We start from the raw sequence: 26,595 nt of genomic DNA on the forward strand, positions 1-26,595 counted from the left end.
GGCCTGAAACAAAAACAGATTAACCTCCAGCCAAAACCCAGGCAAAATGTGCTCGAGAAAGAAAAAGGGGCTTACATGGTTTTGGGCCCGCAGTACCGCCATCGGGACTGCGGGATCCGGAACTCTGGGTCCTGCGACCTGGGCTCAGGCCCGGGCTCCGGCCTCCTCCTTTTCAGGGGAGGGCTCTGGCCCTCGGGCCGTTGTGGGTCGGTCCCAGCGGCCGCCCCGACGCCTGCTCCGAGGATTGGCTAGTTCGGCCGCCAGCCATCTTACCGCCAGCCGTCTTACCGCCAGCTGAGCTCTGGCCCTCGGGCCGTTGTGGGCTGGTCCCAGTAGCTGCCCCGGAGCCTGCTCCCGAAGACTAGCCGGTTCGGCTGCCAGCCGTCGCGCCGTCAGCCGGGCTTTGGCCCCCTGGTTCTGTGAGCTAGTCCCAGCCTCCGCCCCGAAGTCCACTCCCGAAGACTGGCCACCTCGGCTGCCCGCCGTTCGCGCCACTTGCCGTCGGCTATTGTCGCGAGGGTGACAGCAACGAGGATGAGGACGGTTGAGGTATGTACGCCCGGGGACACTTCCCCTTATCGCCCTGGGTCGGTGGCCTGGTGTCGTTAGCGGCGGCGCCTCGCCCTCCATCATTGTTTGCCCCGAGGATTTGTAGAGTCCCAGGGTCTCAACGCCCCGGACGGTCAACCAGCCCCTAGGCGTCAAAGGCCGGTATTGACTCTTGCAGAGCCGACCGGCTCGGGTCTACATAGAGCGCCAGCTCCTCGCGTGGCAGGACCGCCTGGGTGAGGTCGTTGATGCCGGTCACCACCTTGAGCAGTGTCGTCAGGGCCCCTTCGCCGAGGTCCCCATCCTCGCCTATGCAGGACCTCGTCAAGTTGCGAGGCCCAGTGTACATCCAGGCGAAGCGGGCGTGTTCCCTCAGCGGGGCCAGACGGCGACGCAGAAAATCGGCGACCACCATGAGCGAGGTAAGCCTCGCCCTGCGTAGGTCTTCAATGCGGTTCAGCACCGGACACAGACGAGCATCCTCCACGGGGGCCGCTTCCCAGATCGGCTTGTTGGGCTCCGCCGGCGATTGGGGCAGCAAGAGGCGGTCGTGGGGACTGACGTCGACGTAAACTCAGTCCCGGCGCTAGTCGTCCCACTTGACGCGTAACACCTGCGGGATGTAGGCGTCGCCGAGTCCCTCTCGCAGGTGGAAGTTGCAGCAGCCCACGACCTCTACCTCGTCCGACCCCTTCTTCTTCTCGGCCGCTCGAAGGATGAAGAAGTGCCGAAAGAGCGCGACCAACGGCGGCACCCCCACGAACATCTCGCAGAAGTGGGCAAAGATTGCCAGGATGACCACTGAGTTCGAACTCAGATGGGCCAGCTAGACGCCGAAGGTGTCCAGCACTTGCAGAAGAAACACCGAGAACGGCGGCACCAGGCCAGCAGCGACGAAAGAGATGAAGACCAGATTTGCCCAGGCCCATGCGGGGCGAGCGGGTAGCTGGCTGGCGTCACCACCGATGCTCCCCGCTGGCCAGCGGGGACCATCAGCTTCCGTACCTTCTCCGCCCCCTCCTCATTCATGAGGCAGGACCTCGGCAGGACGCTATTGTCGCTCGACGCATCCCGACGGCCGCTTCCTACCCTTGGCATTTTTGGGGGTGGGGAGTGCGCTGGAGGAGACTAGAAGCAAGGTGCGCCGTGGGCTGGAGAGATAGCTCCCGGTGCGCAAGGAAGACGAAGGCAAAAGATGGCAACTGCAAGAATGGCGTGGGGGGTAACGGTCTGTTGCCCCTCTCCTTTTTCTATCATGGGGGATTCAAATGCCTCATTCCTCGGCGCAATTTGCAAGGTGCATCTCCCTCGATCCGCGCGGTTGCCAGGCGCGCCTCCCGCCTCATCATCACTTCCCTCAAAAGTCGGAAGGGCACGCGCCCTTTCGGTTTCCTCCAAGGGCCTGGGCCAAAAAGCTACAAGCCCCGCAAAGATTTCGGCACCTAGCAACAGAAAGTCACGTGGCACCAATGCTGTGATCGGCCTCGAAGAAATGAGGGCCCCATCCACAGTCTCTGGGCCATCGCCTGCCGATGGGCCTAGGGCTGCTGTCGGTGATCTGGGAACCAGGGATTCCCGAGTCCCGAGGCCAGGACAGCACGATGCCACGTGGAGATATCCCCCGGGGACCATTTCCCCGAGGGCTAGTTCCGGGACGGGTGCTCGGGGCCATGAACAGTTGGTCCCCGAGTACCCAGAATTCCCTGAGGACCCGAGAAGAGCCAGTTTCGAGAGGGGTGCTCGGGGCCACGAACAGTTGGCCCTCAAGTACCCGGAGTTCTCCGAGGACCCGATAAGAGACAAATCCAGGAGAGGGTGCTCGGGGCCATGAATAGTTGGTCCCTGAGTACCCAGAGTTCCCCAATGACCTAAGAAGCCCCTTGCCGGTGGACCCCACGAGGGCTTCACAGTGAGGTGTCAATCGGTGAGAGGTCCGATGCTGCATTTAAAAGGGAGCGTGGCCGGTCACATCCAACCACTCCCCCCACACCTAGTGTACTGAGTACGTCAGTCCCCGCCACCGCTTGGCAAGAAGGCGTGGGGACATTTAATGCGACAGGTCCCATCGCACGTCACCCTGCAGGGCCCATAAAGGAAACGGCTTGGAGATATCATTACTGGGCTTGAGGCGTATCGCTGCCACCCAGCCGCGTCAGACCTTGTTAGGTCTGCTCGACCAGACGGGCATGCGAGGATGTTCGGCGGCTGCCCGGTGGGCCCCCTTGCATCTGCTAAAGCTGGGCATAATGGGCGACGAGACCAGCCGAAGGGCGCATTTTCAACCCCTAACATCAAACTGTAGACCCATAATGGTTGCTTTCCATTTATGGCTTATGGGGACCCGTGCCCCCGTTCTGGGCACGCCGAGCCTCCCCCCGGTAGGATAAAAGGGGGGAGCACTTCATAGAAGAACAAGCTTTTAAGAGTATTAGGCAATAGGAGATTGTATATTGTATATTTAGGCAAGGCGGTCAATTAGGATCAGACCTGCCGAGATTTATTCCTGTCCTTGTATTTGTAAACTGCCATATATAGCAGCAGCCGCTGCCCTATAATACAGGCGCCCCTCTCCCATTGAGAGTGTGGCTAATTGCCCCCAACTTCATCTTCGTACATGGTAATCAGAGCAATCTGATCTTGGCCCTCCCTCTCCTCCCCCAAACCTGCGCCGCTCTCTCCCTGAGTGCCGCCCATCCTTGCTGCGCTGCCCAACAGCCGCGCCATCATGTCCACAGAATCCTCCACCACCTCCGCCACCTCTCCAGCCATGGCTGACGCCATCAACCCAGCCGTTTGCCCATATGCTCTGGTAAACGTGAAGACCCACATCCCCATGACCCTCGAGCTGCGACCCTCCAACTACACCAAGTGGTCCACAGCTTTCCACGCCATGTGTGGCAAATTCGGGCTGCTCTCGCACCTTGACGTCGTCTCCCCTACGCCCACCGATGACGCATGGGTGCAGGCTGACTTTTGCATCCGCAGTTGGATCTTCGGCACCGTCTCCGACTCCGTCCTCAACCTCGCTATGACTGGCGCCCAGCAGACCGCCGGCCAGCTCTGGACGGCCATCGCCGACCTGTACCAAGCTAACAAGGCGCCCCGCGCTGTCTTCCTGAGTCACGAGTTCCACTCGATGACCCAGGGCGACTCCTCCATCGACGAGTATTGCGTGCGCATGAAGGAGGCTGCCGACAATCTTCGCGACGTCGGGCAGACCATCACCGAGCCAAACCTCGTCCTCAACCTGCTCCGCGGCCTCAACGAGAAGTACCAATCCGTCGCCGACAACATCGCCGCCCAGGAACCTCTCACCTTTGCTGTTGCCAGGAACCAACTCCTCCTCAAGGAGCTGCGTCTCAAGAACGAGGACAAGGTCCGCGCCGCTTCGGCCCTTCTCGCTGCCTTCAACGGCGCCCCTGGTGGTGCCCCACCGGCCGGAGTCCAGCGGCAGCAGTCGCGCCAGCGGCAGTAGCCGCGCCAGCAGCAGCAGCAGCAGCAGCACGGCAACGGCGGCCGCCGCGACAACACTCGGCGTGACAGCAAGCGTCAGCCCTGGGGTTTTGATCCTTGGACCGGTGCACATGTCAACCCCGGCGAGCGCGTCATACCTCCCTGGGAGCGAGACCAGGGCGGTTCCGGCGCCCCTGGCAGCCACCCATGGCAGCCCCCACGCCAACAGGGGCTGCTCGGTGCCTCTCCTCAGGCGCACACGGCGTTCGCCCCCGTCCAGGCTTCCTCCACCAACACCGGTGGACCGACATGGGACTCGGCCGGCCTCATTGCTGCCCTGCAGCACCTGGCTGTCCAGGGCAGCCCCTCATGGGTTGTTGACTCCGGCGCTTCATCCCACATGACGTCTTCCGATGGTATGCTCCTCCAGCGCCTACCCCCCTCCACCTCCTCTATAACAGTAGGCAATGGCACTAGCATTCCGGTCACGTCTAGAGGTCACTCCATCCTACCCACCGCCACAGCAAACTTCTCCCTCAACAACATTCTCGTCGCCCCTTCCCTCGTTCGTAATCTTTTATCCGTTCATCAATTCACCCGTGAAAATCACTGCTCTCTTGAATTTGACGCTCTTGGTTTTTCTGTTAAGGATACCCAGACGGGACGCGTGATTCATCGCTGCAATAGTACCGGTGATCTCTACACCATACCTGCTATCCCTCCGACCGCTGGCGCCTCCTCACATGCTCTCCTGGCTGTTTCGTCGACCCTGTGGCACCAGCGTCTCGGCCATCCAGCCCCTGCTGCATTAGAACATTTAAATAAAATACACGCTGTTTCCTGTAATAAAGTAGACCGCTCCCTCTGCCATTCATGTCAGCTAGGCAAGCATACGCGTCTACCCTTCAGTGCCTCTCAGTCCTGTACTCATGCACCGTTTGAACTAATTCATTGTGATGTTTGGACCTCTCCCATCCCTAGTATATCTGGTTTTTCATACTATTTAGTCTGCCTGGATGATTACAGTCACTATTGTTGGGTTTTTCCTCTCCGACGCAAATCCGAGGTCCACCAACACTTAGTTGAGCTCACAGCTCTTGCACAAACCCAATTTAACCTCCCTGTAAAATGCTTCCAAACCGACAATGGCACCGAATTCGTCAACATAGCCACCACCACCTTCTTCGCTGCACGGGGAACACTTCTCCGTCTCTCCTGCCCATACACTTCCCCTCAAAATGGCAAGGCGGAACGCACCATCCGCACCCTCAACAACTCAATTCGCACCATGCTGCTCCACGCTTCTATGCCGCCTGCATACTGGGCTGAGGCTCTTGCTGCCGCCTGCTACTTACTCAACATGCGCCCTTCCTCCTCCATATCCCATGAGGTTCCCTTCACTCGCCTCCATGGACAGCCACCCACCTACAGCCACCTTCGCGTCTTTGGGTGCCTATGCTACCCAAACCTACAGGCCACCTCCCCACATAAGCTCGCACCTCGCTCCGCGGCATGCATTTTCCTTGGGTATCTATCCTCTCATAAGGGTTATCGGTGTCTTAACCTGACAACTCAACGCATCATTATTTCTCGTCATGTTGTGTTCGATGAGATTGTTTTTCCCTTTTCCACCACCAGCGTCATCCCATTCCCTCGCTCCCTGGATTTCCTTCTAGACAACGATTCGGTTTCGATGCCTTGCTCTACTGTTCCTGCAGGTGGAGGTCCCTCCTCAACGACCACGGTTGCTCTGTCCCCCTTGGACGTTGTGCAGCCGCCCCCTGATGATGAGCCGGACCCGGCTCTTCTCCTGCCTGGGGGGCGCGGCCCTGTGCCCCCTAGCCCCAGTTCGGCTTCTCCACCACCAGGCGGGTGTGGTCACGTGCCCCCGCCTGGCCTTCCTGTGGCTCCGTTCCCACGGACCTACAGTCGACGACCCCAGCCGGTGCCTGCGCCATCGGCTGCCCCTGCAGCACCGGCGCCCCAGGCTGAATCCGTGGCCGCAACCCCATCTCCGCTGCTCACGCGCACCAGGACCGGCGCCCTCCCGCGTGTGAGCTACGAGGGGCTCGCTGCCACCTCCTCGCCCTCACCATCGCCTCTACCGGCGAACTACCGCAGCGCCCTGGCCGATGCCAACTGGCGGGCTGCGATGATGGCTGAGTATCAGGCACTCGTCGACAACGACACCTGGCGTCTTGTTCCGTGCCCTCCTGGCGCGAACGTTGTGACGGGCAAGTGGATTTTCCGGCACAAATTCCATGCCGATGGGTCCCTCGCTCGTCACAAGGCCCGCTGGGTGGTCCGCGGGTTTTCTCAACGAGAAGGCATTGACTACGAGCCACCATTCGGACCGTTCTCAGCATTGCCGTCTCCCGCGCCTGGCCGATCCACTAGCTGGATGTGAAGAATGCCTTTCTTCACGGCCACCTCGACGAGACGGTCTACTGCCAGCAGCCACCAGGTTTCGTCGACCCCGCCGCTGCTGATCACGTCTGCCTCCTGCAGAAGTCCCTGTACGGACTGAAGCAGGCCCCGCGCGCTTGGTACCAGCGGTTCGCGGCCTTCCTTCAACAGCTCGGCTTCATCACCTCCACCTCCGACACGTCCCTCTTTGTTCTCACCGAGGGGACGAGTCTCGCCTACTTGCTGCTCTACGTCGACGACATCATCCTCACCGCCTCGACTCCCGCTCTTCTGCAGCGACTCATGGCCTGACTCCAGTCTGAGTTCGCCATGACCGACTTGGGTGCTCTTCACCACTTCCTTGGCGTCGCCGTCACCCGCACCTCCGACGGCCTGTTCCTGTCGCAGCGACAGTACGCCGTCGATCTCCTCCAGCGGGCGGGCATGGCTGAGTGTCATCCTACCGCAACCCCTGTTGACACTCAGGCCAAGCTCTCCGCCCATGAAGGCAACAAGCTATCAGACAAGGACAACTCAGAGTACAGGAGCATAGCAGGGGCTCTTCAGTACCTGACTCTGACGCGTCCTGATCTGGCTTATGCAGTTCAACAGGTGTGTCTCTTCATGCACGCCCCGAGGGAGCCCCACCGTGCGCTGATCAAGCGCATTCTGCGCTATGTGAAGGGCACGCTATCCTCCGGTCTTCACATTGGCGCCGGCTCCATCCAGACGCTGACCGCATACTCTGATGCTGACTGGGCTGGTTGCCCTGACTCCAGGCGGTCCACTTCTGGTTTCTGCGTCTATCTCGGCGACAACCTGGTCTCCTGGTCCTCCAAACGCCAGACCACGGTCTCCCGCTCTAGTGCTGAGGCTGAATACCGTGCTGTGGTTCACGTTGTGGCCGAGTGCTGTTGGCTGTGGCAACTCCTTCAGGAGCTCCATCTTCAGCTGCCCCAGGCTACGGTGGTCTTCTGCGACAACGTCAGCGCCATCTACATGACGGCCAATTCGGTCCACCACAAGCGCACGAAGCATATTGAGATTGACATTCACTTTGTGCGCGAGAAGGTGGCCCTTGGCGAGATTCGGGTCCTTCATGTTCCTTCGTCTCATCAGTTCGCTGACATTATGATGAAAGGGCTCCCAACGCCACTGTTTACAGATTTCAGAACCAGCCTGTGCGTCCGCAAGCCTCCCGCTTCGGCTGCGGGCGGGTATTAGGCAATAGGAGATTGTATATTGTATATTTAGGCAAGGCGGTCAATTAGGATCAGACCTGCCGAGATTTATTCCTGTCCTTGTATTTGTAAACTGCCATATATAGCAGCAGCCGCTGCCCTATAATACAGGCGCCCCTCTCCCATTGAGAGTGTGGCTAATTGCCCCCAACTTCATCTTCCTACAAAGAGGCTGATAAGTGAACAAGCTTGGACAGGGTGACTCGAAACAAGAAGCAAGACCGAAGCTCTAGACTTAGACAAAAAACCTTGTAACACAGAGATCCAGAGAAAGGCATTTCAAGAGCATTAATAGCACATCATACACACAGGAGTAGGGTATTACGCTCTGTGCGGCCCGAACCTATCTAAAATCCCTTGTGCATTTACTCCTACTAGCCGACGATCATCCGTCCCGCCTAGATCTCACACATTCGCATTAAATCCACGTACGAGGTAGATCCAGAATCAGCCCCTGGTCGAATCTCAAAGGGGGTCCCCTAGGATCCTTGCTTGCGGTGTTCATCCACCGACAGATACATTTTTGTTAAATACCCATTCGGGGGTATATTTCTGCAGAAAAATATTTTTGAAAATAAAAAATGTGACTTATAAGGAGAGAAACGGAAGGAGTAGGCCGAGCCCAGCTAGGCCCAACCTGAGGATTCCTATTTTCATGTCCATCGTCATCAGTAAGGGGTGAAATCGGATACAGACAGATATCACTGATCACATATTCTATCCCACATTTTTCTCGCAGAGCTAGAGTCGGACATGGATCGTATCAGATACATATTCAAATGCAAATAATTTTGATCACAAATACAGATCGAATATGGGCTAAGTCAGATGCAAATAATGTCGGTGCTTGCAAAGCTCCACAGGGGAAAATTTGCCCCGTCCTTGCCCTGTTCAGGGCGGATCCCCGCCTCCACGGGAAAAATTACCATCCCTACCCATGAAGGGCTCTTTGCAAGCACTGAATCTCAGTAACAATAGATTAACTGGTCGAGCCAACAATTTCTCCAGTTTACCCAAACTTGGGATTCTTTGTTTGTCCTTCAACTCTTTAAGTGGCAACATAAGCACCCAACTGACTTATTTGCCGAAATTGAGAATCTTGAACCTTGGATCCAATGACTTTGACGGTCCTGTTCCTACAAGCATGGTTCCCTCTTTGGAGGAACTTGTCTTGTCTGGTAACAGTTTCAGTGGTCATATTCCAATGGGTTTGTTTGGGTATGGAAATCTTACTCTGTTGGACCTCAGCCAGAACAATCTAACAGGTGAAATCCCAGATGAGTACTTGAGCATCCCCGGACTCAGCACTTTGATCCTTACAGGTAACAACCTAGGCGGGGCAATACCAAGGAGCTTGTTAAACCTCACCACCCTGTCCCGATTTGCAGGCAACCAGAACGGATTTCGTGCCTCAATTCTGAAAAGGAATCACCAAGAATATTAGGATGTTAGATTTGAATTACAACAACCTCAGTGGAGAGATGCCCTCTGATCTCCTCTCGCCTGATAGTTTGGAGGCTGTTGATCTCTCACTGCCAATAAGCTTGAAGGGTTCATTCCTAGAAACTTCTCTCAGAGACTTCATCACCTGAGGCTTGGTGGAAACGTGCTCAATGGAAGACTACCAGAAACAATCAATAATGCCACGAGCTTAGCTTATCTGGAGTTGAATGACAATCGGCTTGTGGGTTCTATACTTTGGCAGCTTGGCAAATGCAAGAACTTGACACTCCTAGATTTATCATCAAATAAGCTGCACGGTGCTATAACTGATGATCTGGGAAACCTTGAGCAGGTGGCAATTATGAAGCTCCAAATGAATAATCTTAGTGGATATATCCCAAATTCATTTTCTAATATGAAAAACCTGGAAGTATTTTACCTTAGTCAGAACTCATTTACCGGAGGGATACTGTAGGATCGAGAATGACTACTAGAGGGGGTGAATAAGCGCTTCACAAAATTTCTTTCGAAATTGATAGCCTTCTTCTACTTAGATCACCCGACGCACCTCAAAACTCAAACAGAAGCAAAACTAAGAGAAACTTAGTTGCTAAAGGAGTTTCCAAGAAAGAACCTAGCTCTCATGGGAGTAGATGAATATTAGGTTCCCTTTGCACTCATACCATACGTCATCGCCACAAAAGATAGTAATTTTGACGGAAGAAAAACTTAGAACCAAATAAGAGAGCACCGGAAGAAGAAACTCTCCAAGTTGATGATTTAGAGGGAAGAGAATTCAAGACTCACTTGTATACATTCGTATATGAATTTTATGCCTCTAGCAACAAGAAGAAAAACTTCTTAAGGTGGGAAAACTGCAGTCTTCAACCAAAAGGGAGAAACTCGCAACAGAGCAAGAGAGCCAATAGAAAGAAACTAGAAGAAGATGAACACAAGCATCGGAGGAAACATGCACTTCATTTTTTGCAAAGGTCAGCCTTCTTTTTAGCAGATTATAAAATATTTTCCTCACAAAAAACTCCAACCTATTATAAAGGCTAAGCTCTTCTCTCTCCCTCTTAAAAAACTCAACCACACAACTCTCTATGCTCAACCTCTCCCAACAGCCCTACCCCTCTATTTATAGGCCTTGGGAGGTTCATTAGAAGCTAAGTTTCCTTGTTTCCAAAATATCTCTCTCTTATAGTACACTCCTACCTACCACCCAGGGTATTTTGGTTATTTTTTCCTCAATTCATCGGACAACCGTGACGTCTTCACGACTTAGCTTCATCTCGACGTAAGCTTCGCGATAATACTACATGCACTCCATCCTTCCATGATTTTGAAGCCAAACCGCGAAACCACATCACACGCTTCTCAAAGCGTGACTCACTGTCACTTGCTTTCACCTTAAGCAAGCATCCCGATATCGACACATGTACTCCATCTTGTGATCTTGACCGCCAGAAAGTCTCTCCCGCTCCTGATCCCTCAGGCCGCCTTGTCACTTGCACCGGCATCCCCTTCGGTTGACTTTGTCAACACGTCGTCTTCATTCATCTTCTCATGCTTTGATTGACCTCCATGTGCATAGATAGGATCACTCTTGACTCCACCCGGTCTCCTTAATCGTCCGGCACCAAGCACCCCGCTTAGCCCCGATCATCTAACTGTCGACCGCCTAGTTGCATCCATTACCTGCACATCATAGAACAAGCACATGCATTTTTTCAATTCAATATCTAATTAGTCCAAATCAAAAATCTCTGTTGAAAAGCTCATCCCATAGAAAATGTGAACACCAGATGTTCTGGTGTCCGGATCATCCGGTGTGCACAATACTTTCTCCGCTGAAAACGTTCTGGAAAACCCTCCGGTGAAACCTCCAGTGTGTACAAAGCTCATCACCGGATCATCTGGTGTGTACAACCACCGGACAAGCCATTTTGCACAGTCTCTGTTAAATGGTCCGGTGAAGCATCCGATGTTTACATTGCCAAAACACCGGACCATCTGGTGTATAAAACCACACCAGACAAGTTTTGCATTATCTCTGTTAAATAGTCCAGTGTACTCCACACTTGAACACTAGACCATCCGGTGGACACTTCAAATTTTACCTCTGAATTGAAATGCTCTAGCGTGTAGTCTTATGAACACCGGATCATCTGGTGTGGCAAATTTTCCTGAACTCATAGATAAACGTGTCAAGTCTATTTTTTTCTCAAACTTTGATTAATTATGATCATAATTGCAGTACATAAACAAACTCATGCAATCCCAAATCATCAAACCAAATCTACAAACTTGTCAATCACTTATCATAAATACACCAATGCACATTTCAATTTGGTTTATCAGGTACCTTGTGGAGTTGTTCAGTTGCCGAAGCTCTGCTATGTGAATTTGCATGGCAACAAGCTCAACCGAGTGATTCCATCTTCAATCAGCTCACTGCAGTTTCTGATAACATGTACTCTTGATCTCGAACAATGAGCTGGCAGGTACCATCCCCATGATGCCAACCAAATTGAGTTATATTTTACTAGGTCAGTATCTTGAGGGGCATATTCCTTCAAGCATTGGAACTTTAAGTAACTTGGAGTTTCTTGATCTTTCACACAACAACTTATTGAGTCAGGTACCGTCCTTGTTTGCAAGCCTGCAAAGATTAACATATCTGTCGCTTTCTTACAACCAGCTCTCTGGACCCCTGCCTGTCTTGCCTAGATGGGTGAATGTTGATGTAACTGGAAATCTAGGCCTCACAGATGGCGGAGAAGACAATGATACTCTGGACAATATGACAGGCACTAAAGATGACTTCAGGTCACCTACATGGGTTGCAGCAGTTTCTTTTGTAGTTAGCTTCACAATCTCCTTCTACGCTGGTGTTGGAGCACGAAAAAGTATCCCGAACAAAATACGGCGAGAGACCCTCTCATTAGAGGGGGCTCAAGCTTGGAGAGGTGAATCATACTCGGTGGAGAGAGAGAAGGAGAGAGCTGCCCGAAGAATGAAGGCCAAGAAAAAAAAACTCCCTCTTGCCTGCCCCTTGGTGGCTCATTTTATAAATAGAAGGAGCAGGGGGAATTACCATCCTACCTCTAAAGTTATGTTACAATTATGTATATATGAGGATATTGTAGGACATTTGCCTCTTTTGCATGGTTATATCAATTTGGGAACTACAGTCACCATTGTATTTTACCGTGTACCGTCGGGGTACCCATGGGCTGTGGTATTTTCCCTAACAGCACCCCCTCATTCATTGGTGCCGAGGTTCTGAGGGGCAAGCGAATGCACAAAGAATTATCTCTAGCCCCTTCGATGTCAGGATATCCGGTGTGGTCTTCCGTTGTCACATCACGAACTCCTTGGGCCAAGAGCGAGAGTCGCAAGGTTCGCCGAGGTCACATGTTGTTAGCTTGGTGACATAACCCACAGCCGGTGGCCAAGATGGCAGTGGCGAGGCTGGATGAAGATATATTGGCGAGGAGGTTCGATTGAGGCATCACAGCAGGAGACGAATGTCGGGCCGACGGTGGGGCTAGAATCATGAAGGTGGAGTTTGATAGAGATAAGCCACCAAGATCCCCTCGGAGGACCCAGAGGCAGAACTCGACAAAGCCGCACGCCTAGGGTGATGGTGGCCCAACTCAATGGAGTTGCTCTGCCCGAAGCTTCGCTGCAGTGGGGCAGGATGGCGACAGGCCATTGGGACCCCCTCAGTGGCTCCAGAGTGGAGCTCGTCGGAGTGGCGTGCCGAGGGTGCCGGTGGCGTACCTCGATGGAGCCGCTCTGCCCGAAGCGTTGCTACGGCCGGGCTTGACAGAGCCGCTCCGCCCGAAGCATCGCCACTCCCGGGCTCGATGGAGACAGGCCACCGGGACCCCCTCGGTGGCTCTGGAGGTGGAGCTTGATGAAGCGGCGCCCCGAGGGTGACGGTGGAATAGCTCGATGGAGTGGCGCATCGAGGGCGATGTTGACGTAGCTCGATGAAGAGAGGCCATCGGGACTCCCTTGGCGGCCTCGGAGGTGGTGCTCATCGGAGTGGCACGCCGAGGGTGCCGGTGGTGTAGCTCGACGGAGACAGGCCACCAGGACTCCCTCGATGGCCCCATAAGTGGAGCTCGATGGAGTGGCACACCGAGGGTGCTAGTGGTGTAGCTTGACGGAGACAGGCCACCGGGACCCCCTCGTCGGCCTTGGAGGTGGAGCTCAATAGAGTGGCGCACCGAGAGTGCTGGTGGCATAGCTCGACAGAGATAGGCCACCGGGACTCCCTCGTTGGCCCTGGAGGTGGAGGTCGACGGAGTGGCGCACCAAGGGTGCCGATGGCGTAGCTCGATGGAGACAGGCCACCGAGAGCCCCTCGGAGGCTCTGGAGGTGGAGCTCGATGGAGTGGTGCACTGAGGGTTCTGGTGACGTAGCTCGATGGAGACTGGCCATTGGGACCCCCTTAGCGACTCTGGAGGTGGAGTTTGACAATGAGGCCGCAGCTCAGGGAGTTAACGGCTCCTGCGGTGGTCCAAGCGGCTCTCTAACGGGCCATTCTTCTCAAAGTTCGAAATTTCACAGTGGAGATTTCGTGTGGAGGCAAGATATTCTCCTCTTTTCTTGGTGTGAGTACATGATGACGTTAGGCAATGGTAGCGTGTTTGATGGGGTACCACGCTAGTTCTTCTAGTGTCTTGCGTCACATGCCCTTGCACGTGTTGAAAGGGGCTCGAGCAATAACTGTGATGAGACATGTGAGAAAAAACTAGGGCACCACCGCACGATGCTGCCACATGTGTGTGGGGTTGACTGGGGGTGTTGCCACGTGCCCCAGAGTAGTAATTGGAAAATCCATGGAACTATCCTCGGGACGATTCCGTTTCCTTCCCAAGGCACACCCAACAACTGTCCAAGCTTTATAAGCAAAGGTTTACCTTGCTAGACATCTAGTGCAGAGTAAGAGCACGATCCTCCTTAGTTGATCATGGCATCTCTTCTTCCCCTCTAGGCGCGAGTGATTCGGCTGGGGCTGGGTCACCTCTGTCGCCGCCATCGATTCTCCTAGCTGCAGTGCCACCGGGGGCAAGCGATCCCAAGGGCCCGCATCCAAGGTTGGAACTGGCCCTAGCCATCTTCCTCCTGCCATCGTTGAGAGGATGGTCGGCCGTCGCTCCACCTCGATCTCTAGCCCGAATGGTTTCTCCAGTCGAGATCATTGACATCTCCGACGACAATGAGGAGATTGACTGGGATCTCTTGGAGAAGGAGATCAACGTGGAGGAGAAGGAAGAGGAGAAGACAAATGAGGAGGCTAGGGAGGAGTCCCCCAGCTCTTCCTCGACCTCCGATGGCTACGGTGGCTCAGGGGTCGACTACTACATCAGCCTTCTCAGTGGGATACATATGAAGTGTATATGTCGCTATTAGGACTGTTCGGCGTCCTTTTGCTTTATGATTTCTTCTCTGAGTTGCTCGAAAAGTTATGAACTCAGAGAAGCGACTTATGCAAGCCAGTATCTTTTGGATGTAAAAACCATTGGTTTTGATGACTTTATGAATCCTTGGTTGTCTCCTTTTGATTATCTTTATGCTAACAACGCTTTCTCCTTAATTGAAATGTTGGTGAGTCCCTGGTAGCCCCTAGGTCATCTAATTGGGGTATTGAGACTTCTCCGAGTAGCTCCGTGAGCCACCTGAGAAGTACCCTCTTTCGAGTAGGAACTCCGGGTTAACCGAGCGACAGTCATCTCAAACCAGTAGGATGGGGGGAGTTGGTTCTCCAGAGGTGAAGTAGGCATCTGAACCGATGGGTGGCCTGATGGTGGCGAGGTTCCGGAGCCAACCACACCGTCGTGTGTCATTCAAGTTATCGGGATCTCGACCCTTGTAACGTTCCTTTTAGATTTTTATATACTAGAAGGCTACCACCTCTTTTTCTAGCTAGTACTCTTCATCATGGAAGATTTCAGCTTATGAGGAGGGGGACTGCTTCCAAGAATTTAAGTTTTATGAAGAGGAGAGCTACTTCTAGGACTTCAGTACTGATTACCTGTTTGGAGAGGAAGTATTCTTCTTAAGTCAGCATTTATGTGCTAGTCCTACTAGTTCCGAGAGCGGATTCAGGGATGCAACCCCCCTACCTGGCGCGCCAGCTGTCGGTGGATGAACATCGCAAGCGGGGATCTTGAGGGACCCCCTTTGAGATTCGGCTAGGGGGTTGGTCCTGGATCTACCTCGTACATGGGGTTAATGCGTGTGTATGGGACTTAGGTGGGACGAATGATCGTCGGCTAGTAGGAGTAAATGCACCAAGGATTTAGACAGGTTCAGGCCGTATAGAGGCGTAATACCCTACTCCTGTGTGTCTAGTGTGTTATTAATGCTCTTGGAATACCTTTCTCTAGATCTCTAGCCCTCTCGTTTTTCTCTATGTTACAAGCTCTGACTATCTCAAGTCATGTTTTTGGTCTCTTGTTCGCCTGTTTGCTTGTCAAGTGCCCTTTCTATGAAGTGCTCCCCCCCTTTTATCTACCCGGGGGGGGAGGCCCTCCAGGGTGTGCCCAGAACGAGGGCACAAGTTCCCATAAATAATAAATGGAAAACAATCATCATGGGTCTACAGTTGAAGTTACAGAGGGTTGAAAATGCGCCCCTCGGACGGTCCCGTCGGTCTTTACACCCCAACTTTAGCAGGTGCAGGGGGGCCCACCGGCCAGCCTCTGAGTACACTCTCATGCCCGTCTGGTCAAAGTAGGTCTGACACGGTTTGATGCAACAGGGTGATAAGCGATAAGCCTCGAGCCCATCGAAGATATCTTCAAGCCGTCTTTCTCCTTAGGCCCCGCGAAGGAACATGCGATGGGACCCGCCGCATTAATTGTGCCCACGCCTCCCTGCCAGGTGGTGGCAAGGGCTGGCGTAATCAGTACGGCAGGCGTGGGGGAAAGTGGTTCGATGTGACCGGCCACGCTCCCCCTTATATGCAACATCGGGCCTCCCACCGATCAACACCTCATCATGGAGTCCTTACGGGGTCCACCGGCAAGGGGCTTCTCGGGTCCTCGGAGAACTCTGGGTACTCGGGGATCAACTATTCTTGGCCCCGAGCACCCCCTCCTAGACCTGGCTCTTCTAGGGTCCTCGGGGAACTCTGGGTACTCGGGGACCAACTGTTCTTGGCCCTGAGCACCCCCTCCCGGACCTGACTTTTCTCGGATCCTCGGGGCACTCTGGGTACTCGGGGACCAACTGTTCTTGGCCCCGAGCACCCCCTCCCGGACCTGGCTCTTCTCGGGCCCTCAGGAAGATGGTCCCCGAGGGAGGGCGCCTTGTGGCACTGCGCTGTCCTGGCCTCGGAACTTGGGAACCCTCGGTTCCCATATCACCGACAAGCGCCCGCATCTTGGCTTTTTCCCTTTTTTATTTCAAGCCAACCGAGCGTGATGAGACTCAGCCAACATGCATGCACACGTCAAGACAACATGCATGCACCACGTGACTTCCCTGGACTCCATACTTGCTACACAAGGCTCCTCCGCACCGCTGATTCACGTCAGTCGACACACGCGGACATCGGCCGGCCGCCAACAAGGTCCCGCTGACATGCCCCCTACACGAGTTGTGCATACCAAAGCTCCTCGCACTGTACCTGGCCTCCTCGGCTACATCCTTGACGATGACGTCCAGCTAGAAAATCTAGCCACCACTGTCCCTCTTGTACATGTCTGTGCATTCCGTGTGTCCATGACGCCTCGCGTGGTCATCCACGCTGCACTATTCTTATGCCTGCGTTGATCCACCGCAGCCGTACGCGCATCGACTGTGTGCATCGGCCACCGACATGCTCCATCTTGCGTCGTGTCCGCCCCCGCACTGACTGTGCATTGCACGACGCCTTGTAAAAGCATAATCCCCGCATCTCTGCATGATCTTTCACACAATACCTCTAGATCCAATCCAACCATGACTCTAATACCACTTGTTAGAAAATTAGCCATCAGCGAAAGAAACAGATGGATCTACCGAGATGATGCACACGATCATAGACGACACCAGAGGCATGATATTTGTTAACGAGGTTCAGCTGAAGCCTACTTCCCCAGGGCATGACTACGGATGCTCCTCCTCAACTAGCAACATCGGTCGCTTCCCAGAGTTCCCGCAGACTTGCTGCCCCTTATGAACCTGTCGCTATGCCGTCATAGTTACAAATAGCGGATCTCCTCTCATATTTGTAAGGAGGCCTGGATACATGAGTCCTACTAGGATTCCACCATGTACCGCTAATACAACTCAAAGTCTTATATGTAACTAACTCTATACAATTATTCGACACATATCCAACAATTCTTCTAATTTTTCCATCAAAGTTTGATCCTCGTTTCCTTGATTTGATGACTTCCTTTGGCCTTTGAGTTTTGGAAGTCGGTTTTCTTCATCGTCCCCAGTGCAGTAATGTTTCTTTGATATGCTTCTGTTTGTTTTACCAAAACAGATTATTCTATTTGTTGTTCTCCTTTACTATATAATATTATTGTTGAACAACAAAAGTAATTTAGCTTTAAGGAATAACAAGAGAGTAAATTTTCAAATCATTCCATGCATACCAGTATAAAGGTGGGAAAGAAAAAACAGAACTGCTCCCAGGTAATATGTGGTATTGTTTGGTAATAGTTTCCACATTTTCATTTTCTAAGGTTATGGTGCTGCAGATGTCAGAATTCCATAAACAAAATTATATATTCTCTCCTTTGGCAGCAAGGTTTTCTTCACATGTTTCCGGTGCAATGCGCCAAGAGCACAAAATCTCCAAGATTTCTGCTGCTGTTATTCTGTATATGATATTGGTCTTAGAATCAATCAAGGGAAAACTACAACCCCCCCCCCCCCCCAAAGTCACTTGGATTTTGACTTTCCCCCCAAAAGTTGTTTTGTTGCAAAAAAAAACCCCCCAAAAGTTTGACTTTGTTGCAAAAAAACCCCTAAAAATTCAAAAAAAATAAAAAAATCATTAAAAAATTCTAAAAAAACTAGAGACAATTCTAAGACCTTCTGTGAAATTTGTTTTCAAAAATAATATCCTTTGCATCATATTTCATGGAGAGGAAGTTTGGAAAAAAAAAAAGAAAAATGTGCAGCTCATTTATTAACTCATGTTATTTTAACTTTGTCATGTCTACCATTATTTTTCCTACACAAATAATTGTTTAAGTAAACTAATAAAAGTAGTTTCACTAATTTTGGGGGTGTTATGGATTAGTTATGAATTAATCTATCTGCAACACATTTACTCAATCCTGCATGTTACAATAACTATTTCAAGATTTTATGTATTTTTACAAGATAGAGGATCATGTAAGAAGACTAAAAAATTTTGTTTCATGATTTTTTGATTAGTAAATAATTAACTATGCATTTAACTCGAATTAATAAATGAGTTGCACGTTTTTCTTTTTTTTTCAAACTTACTCTTCATGAAATATGATGCAAAGGATATTATTTTTGAAAAAAAAATTCACAAAAGGTCTTATAATTGTCTTTAGTTTTTTTTAGAATTTTTCGTGATTTTTTTAAAAAAATTGAATTTTTGGGATTGTTTTTGCAACAAAATCAAACCTTTAGGGGGTTTTTTTTGCAACAAAACAACTTTTGGGGGGAAAGTCAAAATCCAAGTGACTTTTGTGGGGGGGGGGGGGGGGTTTGCATTTATCCCTAGAATCAATCATTCTAGTGAGACGATAAAAAATGTTGTCACATTCCTCAATGATGAACACACAGTTAGCTTCATTCTTGATTGACAGAACTGCCAGTGTTCTCCCAGCTATATTTTTAAGCATGTTCATCAGCAAGGAAGAGCTGCATATGCTTCTTGATGAACTTGTCTTCTGTTTCCCTGTTGTGAGATCATGTGTGCTAAAAAATTAGCAAAATTGAAATAATTGGCAAAGTGATTTAACATTATGCATGTGTTGATGTACATTTGATGATGATGCTCATAGTAGTATAATAGTATTTGTGATTTTGATATGTGCAATACGCTCATGTGAGTGGTGTTGTACAGATTGACGTGAATCAAGTTTGTGAGAACTTATGGTTGAAATTAATTGTTGATAAGACTGGAACTAGCTTCAGAGAGGAACCGATGTCACAACGGTCAAGAGGTCAGGTAGGACATTCGTACTAGGGAGCTGTGCACATGAAGATTATCATAAGACGTACGCGGGAGATGTACGAGCTATAGTGTAGTAGAGATACATTGCACCATAAGATATACACAAGAGTTGTATGGTCTATAATGTAGAGTGTTATTGGCGACGAAATAATATATTTTTCTACTATGCTTGCATGTATGTGCCCATTGGATTAAAGAAAAGGAAAAAAGGAAATTTTATAGGCGCACTGAGCTGTTGGATCGATGGCAGCCTGCGTCTGTCTGGTGTCGGCCTGTTAGCCCACGTGGACAGGAGGTCCAGCCGTTCAGGCGACGTGGTGTTAGTGTGATTGTGAATTTTATATTTTTAGATCTAAATATTCAATTCACTTGGTTTTTATTGTAATAGTTTTGTGTGATTATCTAGTTTCTACAGTAATTTTTAGGTAATCTAACAGTTAAATCTTTCTGGATATCATTTTTTATGACATGATAGCAGTATGTTCCGAACTAATTTCGTAACTAAATTGAATATTTGTTTAGAGTCAATTAAATTTTGAATTTAATTTCTGCAATTATTCAACGCCCTGATCCTACACCTGTTGAGATTGATAGACAAATCCAAAGCAAGTTCTGCCAAGATCCCTATGGCTTGCATCTTTAGCTCTTCACCAACTTCATTTCCCTGATCAAGAATGCTATCCAGGTTGCTCATGGCTTTCTTGTTAGAAGAGATTTCACGTCGCAGCGTTCTGCCACTCCTCCCAGGGGTGCGGATGAGTTGGTGCACAACTTTGAAGGATCTGTTTACGACAACGGCCCACGCACTTATCTTGATATCTTGGATCAACGTGCCGGAGTAGATAGGTGACATAACCTTAGGGATTAGCCCTGCAGTTGTGTTGGTCGTATCCGAGCCCAAGCGTGTAAAGGACCATCACAAAAGTAAACAAGATAGTGACAGGGAGAATCAGTATGGTATGAAGAATGTTGGTCGCTTCTTCTTTTACGAGGAACGAGCTACGCCATTTTTGTGACCTCGAATGCTACAGGTGACAAGTGCGCAAATCTCTCCAAAATGGTGGGTATTTCCCCATGATTGAGAAGCCTGCACATTAGACTCGATATATATTGGGCACAAGGTCGTCCCGCAAGTCATCGCAGATCCTATATGTTTTTGGAGGATGGTGAACAAGCATAGTCAGTGTCATACTGTCATACTCGACCCCTCAAAAACATAATGAAAGTGCTAATCATCAGCGGATTGTAAATTTTGGAAACATCAGTGGGGTTCTTTGACTCTGGCTCTGATTGGGTCTCCATGGAGGAGGTGGTGGCGTTGTGTAGGATTTAAGTGGGAGAGGAAAGAATGGTAGACTCTCTAGCAGGACGATGATCTAGCTTTTGGATCTTGATCCAATGGCCCACGATTAATGTTAAAAAAAGTTCACTCAATTTTAAGATTTACTAAAATTTTAATAGAAGTTTATCCTTTTTTATCATGCTCAAATGAATGGCCCAAGCACCCACTAAAAAATAAAATTTTCATGTGGCAGCTTTTGAGAAACAGCGTGCAATGAAAGAAACCGGCAGTAGGAGGGGATTTGCCATGTGTCGGGTGGTGGAGGGCATAATTTTTGGGTGGTATAATCATGCTTCTACTTCTCTCCTAGATTTCTTGTCCACTTGGTTAAAAACTCCTAGATTTCAACAAGATGCTGGTCCTGATGCTCATCTAAACCAGCATGACTTTGGTCATTGGGATCTTGGACAACTTGCTGTGCATCGTCATGCTGCTCCTGCGGCTCAGTTAGCAATTGGTTTTGAGCAAGGGCAAGTAGATGGGGAAACATATGGCAGTCAATCCTAATGTTCCTGACCTAAATATGGCTACAGATCAGTTTGAAGTACTCTTGGAGGTGGATAATGAACCTGTTCCTTTTCAGCTGCAACCTTTGACTATGACTGATCAAGACTTATGTCTTTCTTTGTCAGATCATCATGCACTTTCAGTCCCATCTGCTTCTTTTGCGCACAATTTGCTTGTCCCGTCTGACTTGAATGAGTCACTTGATATTACAGTTGATCCTGCTTTACATGCTCAGCAGACTGTTCTCTCTCAACAAGATGTCCAGATGGAGACTCAGGCTCAAGAAAAAGATTCTTTGGCACAAGCCCATGAAGAAAGCTCAGATAGTGTGGAAGCTAATACTGGGCTTGTTTTGCAAGCCCATGAATCTAGTCTTGAAGATGTTAGAAGGCCAAAATGCAATGTTGATTTATATAGGCTATGGGCTAATCATTTTGCTCCGGTGGGAAATTCTGAATTTTCAGTTGATATACCTCTGGACTGCAGTTCCTTTTTCACTTTCATGCTTCTTAACCCGAGCCTTTTTGATTGGGCTAAAAAACATCTCCACCATGGTTGGTCAAACTCCCTCACTCAGATTTATGATTCCCCCCTCTTTGCCCAAAAGAATTTCTACCTTCCTGTGCTCAGTTCCAGGGAAATATGGGCAAATCTTTGGCTGCAAATTCAGGTGACCTTGTTTTAGACATGTGTACTCCTCTAAAGCAAAGCTGTTTTCAGGAGGGTGCCTCATTGTAACACCCTACTTTACAACTAAACATATTTTATTCGAATATAGAAAATTTTGGCAGTATTTCCTCTGTAGTTGCGGTATAACTGACCACACACTTCACAGGCAGACAAAATATGATATAAACAACGTAACCACCACATATATCTATCTACACCATATGCAAGATTACTTCTTCAAGTACAAAGCTTATTACAGCACAAACGACATACTACCCAAAAACATGGTTTTCAAACACAAGTTTAGATTATCGATATTGTGATGAGGTGGTGCGTGCAACTACCAAGTTCCATCCCCAAAATTGCACGTCGACAACCTAAGTGTACCTGTAAAAGATTTAACAGGGGTGAGACAAGCTCAGCAAGTAACGGCTATGAATAAATACATATCTTACCTGGTTAAGAGTATTTTAGGAACAACTATTTTTCTCACAATGGAAAGTCAAAACTCATGAGTTTAAAGAGAATATCTTTCCACTTGACGAAGTATTTGTCAAGAGAACAACAACGACAATCTCCAACACAGTGTCTCACAAAATCATGGCATTTAACTTCCAGGATTCTGCATTCTTCAAATATCATATAAATGTAAGAATGCTATGATGCAACTCCATTTGAGAGTTTTGCGCTGGACGATGCCAACCTCTCATGCAACTCCATGTACCGGTACGAGTCACGCACGATGGCACTGACTGGCCTTTATCACCATATGAAATGCATAAATGCATATGTATGCATGTGAATTGACGTCAATTCTTATATTCTTCTTTTGATGACTCATGTTGAATAACATTGCAAATGATTCAGGTCGCCACAACATATTCAAAAATCGATATATAAGACTGAATTTAACTTCGACAGAATGTAATATCATCCATGCTCAGAATATATTAGAGAATATTGAATACTAAAATTTTACTTGCAAAGAAGTAAGACATGAATATAAACATAGCACTGAAGTCACCCCCACGTTACTTGTCTTTTACCGAAGGCGATGAAGGAATTTCGCTTAGGTACGCCCGGAAGCACTACCACCTGCACAAGTACATTTTAGTACTAAAGCACATCTGAAACACATATAACAAGAAGCGTCAAACCTACGCCTGAAAACGTCGCATACACGTTATTATTTCAAAACACGTCGAACAGATATTCAAATAGCATGATTCGATGTGACATCTCCATTTCATAACCGAATTAGATCTCTCTCTAATTAAACTTTGCTTAAATGAAGGAAATGGATATTCCAATTCAAATGTCACATCTATACCTCAAACGACGGTTATTGCAAACGAATTAGATTATCGATTACATGTTCGACGAAAATTGATTCGATTCAATCCAACCACAAACGTTTAGAAATTACCGAGGAATCACCTTCGATGGAATCGACGAGGAATCCAACAAAATTACAAAATTTCCAACTTTCTCCTCTTTTCCTTTTTTCCCTTTTTCTCCTTTTTCTTTTCTTTTCCTTTCTCCTTTTCTTTTCTCTTTCTTTTCTTTTCTTTCCTTCTTTCTCTTTTCCTTTCTTCCTTCCTGGCTTCTTCTTCCTTGCTTCTAGCTGCTGCTTGCTTCTCACAGCGACCGGCACAGAACACGGCTGTGACCACACGGCAGCGCGACAGCAGCGGCTCGTAGGGGCACGGCGGCACGCGGCAGCAGCGCGGCAGCACGCGGCACGGTGACGCGACAGCGAGCAGCAGCGGCGCTGCGGCGGTGACATTCAGGCCGGCGACGGCAGGTGCAGGCTAGCTCGGGCGGCGGACGTGCGGCGAGCTCGGCGCAGCAACGCACGGTGACGGGGGGAGAGAGAGAGAGAGAGAGAGAGAGAGAGAGAGATAAGCACGAGAGGTTCTGGATGGATCGGGTTGAGGACCGATCCATCCGGTATTTATCTCTTTTTTTTAAAAAAAAAACAACTAACAGTTTAGATTTATTGGGCTTGCTATGGGTCACAAAGTGCTTAGAACGGACGTGTGAATAGCAAAATGGGTTCGTCTCGACGAGATGAACGTAACCACGGTCTCCGATCATCCATACGAGCAACGGATAAAAAAGTCAACCATTTGGTCAAATCTCTTTTTTTTTTTCTCTCTCAATTATTCGGTATTACACTCATCCAGTACTAGTGCAGTGCATATCAAGGAAGGAAAGCTGAAGAAAGAAGCTATGGTAGAGACGAAGTTAGGCGCAGTGTAAGAATCCAAAAACAAAGCAAGGGTTTCAAGACAAGTACTTGTGGTGACAGGAATTGTTTTGCTTGCTCCATTGAACCACCAGTTCTTTCATCTAAGATTATAAAATTTTTGGGTGAATCATTTTGCAAGATGGCGCCTGGTGTGCTGTCAGAGGAGGCCTTATCAAAGAAGAAAGTTAAATCTGTTGTAGGTGAAGGGAAAGAGAGAGTAAAGAAGATGAGGATGGACAAGGCCAACTTCAGCAAGAAACCTGCCAATGAAGATGAAGCACTCAAGAAGTCCAAGTAGTATAGTGTGGAGACACTGTACCCTAATTAAGCTAGTAATCTTTTGTTGGAGAAGGGCTCCTTTTAGAATCCTTCTCCTAGATACTCAGTCTTTTAGTTTAATGATAGTTATTACATCTCTTTATGCTCTGATCAGTTTTGCTTGTAAGTTCTTTGTTACCTGTATGGGTTTTCCTTCTAATTTTGGTTCTACGTTTTGGGTCTCCTGGCTTTTGACCCACCCTCATTTAATGGGCATTATGTGGTATTCTTTTGATGAAATCTAGTCCTACTGCAGCACCTGTTGCTTTTGTGGATCCCTTGTGCTGTGCATGGGGGTGGTTCTTCTTCTTTTATCCATCTTAAATGGATCTGCAGCCAAAAAATTCATCAAGACAATGGAAGATTCTGTGCTGGAATATTAGGGGTATTAATGTTGAGAAAAAATGGAATGTTGTGCGAAGTAAGACTAAGGAATCCTGTTGTGACTTTGTATGCATCCAGGAGACTAAAAGAGAACATTTTGATGCTGCCTTCCTTAAGAAATTTTGTCCCTCACAGTTTGACTCTTTTGAGTTTCTCCTATCAGTGGGTGCATCTGGAGGAAGTCTGATAGCTTGGAAAGGATCTAGATTCCATGGTGATTTAGTGTTCCAAAATGATTATGTGCAGTCTATTGAATTTTCCTCTCTTTTGTCTGGTGATCAATGAATTTTGATAAATGTATATGCTCCTTGCATAGCTGAAGGGAAAAGAGAGTTTCTTGATTGGTTTAGGAATATTGATATGCCAGAAGAGGCGGATTGGCTAATCTTAGGGGATTTTTAACCTTATTAGGTCTTCGGACAACAGGAACAAGCCAAGTGGTGATGCAAATGAAATGTTTGCTTTTAATGAGGCCATCAACAATCTTGATATTGTTGAGATCCCTTTGAAAGGTTAGGCCTTCACTTGGTCTAATAAGCAGCAGAACCCTTTACTTGCTAAACTAGACTTGTTTTTTACCTCAGCTTCGTGGAGTACATGTTATCCTGGCATGGAAGTGACAACTTTGTCTAGAGACACTTCAGATCATGTCACGTGTGCTGTATCTATTGTTACGAATATCCCAAGGCCTAAGGTCTTTCGTTTTGAGAATTATTGGATGGAGCATGCTGATTTTCAAAGTGTCCTGCAACATGCCTGGGCCATTCCTACTCGACACAATGATCTAGCTAAGGCACTAGTTGCTAAATTCAAGAATCTCATGGGAGTTTTTAGAGCCTAACATAGTCATTTACCTAATCTTGCCTCCACCATTGCAAACACGAATAGTCTTATCCTTTTACTAGATATTTTGGAAGAGTTCAGAGATCTTTCACTACAAGAATGGAATTTTAGGGATCTGCTATATCATCATTTGACGGCTTTGCTTAAGCAACAGCATATATATTGGAAGCAACGTGTTACAATTAATTGGGTAAAGTTTGGATGGGTGCACTAAATTTTTCCATGCCAATGCAACCATTAAACACAGGATAAACTCCATCACTTCTTTGAAGAATGATATGAATCAAGATGTGTTTGATCATGAAACTAAGGCTTCTTTGATTTGGGAGGCTTACAAGGAGAGGATTGGTAGATCAGATTACCAACATATGCACTTTGACCTTCATAATCTCTTAATGGCTGTGAAAAATCTAGAATGGTTGGAGAGTCCCTTTACTAAAGAAGAAATCGACAAGGTTATTTCAGCTTTACCTTCTGATAAATATCCTGGTCCGAATGGTTTCAATGGGGACTTTATCAAGAAATGCTGGCCAGTGATTGCTCAGGACTTTTATGACCTGTGTCAAGGTTTTTATGAAGGGAATATTTGTTTGCATAGTATCAATGGATCCTAGATTACTTTAGTACCAAAAAAGGATTCCCCTGAATTAGTTGGAGACTTTAGACCTATATCTCTGCTTAATTCTTGTATCAAATTAATAACTAAGCTAATGGCAGATAGACTACATATGGTTATCTTGAAGCTTATCCATTGCAATCAGTATGGTTTAATTAAATCGAGATCCATTCAGGATTGTCTTGTGTGGTCTTTTGAATATCTTCATCTTTGTCATAAGTCAAAGAAAGAGATTATTATTCTTAAGTTGTAATTTGAAAAGGCTTTTGACATGATTGAACATCCTGTAATCATTGATATTCTGAGGCACAAAGGTTTGGGGGAAAGATGGATCTCTTGGGTGGAGGGAATTCTGGGGTCTGGTACGTCAGTCGTTCTTCTTAATGGAATGCCTGGAA

At 48.7% G+C, this 26,595-nt stretch overlaps 1 protein-coding gene and 1 long non-coding RNA gene across 2 annotated transcripts; one reads left to right on the top strand and one right to left on the bottom strand.

Annotated features, from left to right (window-relative positions):
* The first annotated feature begins 6,738 nt into the window (after positions 1-6,738).
* On the top strand, positions 6,739-7,632 carry LOC133886300 (uncharacterized mitochondrial protein AtMg00810-like). The gene has a single exon (XM_062326049.1). The coding sequence runs from the start codon at positions 6,739-6,741 to the stop codon at positions 7,630-7,632; it is 894 nt and encodes a 297-aa protein (XP_062182033.1).
* Positions 7,633-21,961: 14,329 nt separating this feature from the next.
* Positions 21,962-23,495, bottom strand: LOC133887226 (uncharacterized). The gene is made up of 2 exons (XR_009903534.1): positions 23,212-23,495; positions 21,962-22,880 (listed from the first exon to the last, which is right to left on the bottom strand). It is a non-coding gene; the product is annotated as an uncharacterized LOC133887226 (long non-coding RNA).
* Positions 23,496-26,595: the final 3,100 nt, after the last annotated feature.

The sequence above is a fragment of the Phragmites australis genome, chromosome 12, assembly GCF_958298935.1.
Source record: "Phragmites australis chromosome 12, lpPhrAust1.1, whole genome shotgun sequence".
Taxonomy (NCBI): Eukaryota; Viridiplantae; Streptophyta; class Magnoliopsida; order Poales; family Poaceae; genus Phragmites; species Phragmites australis.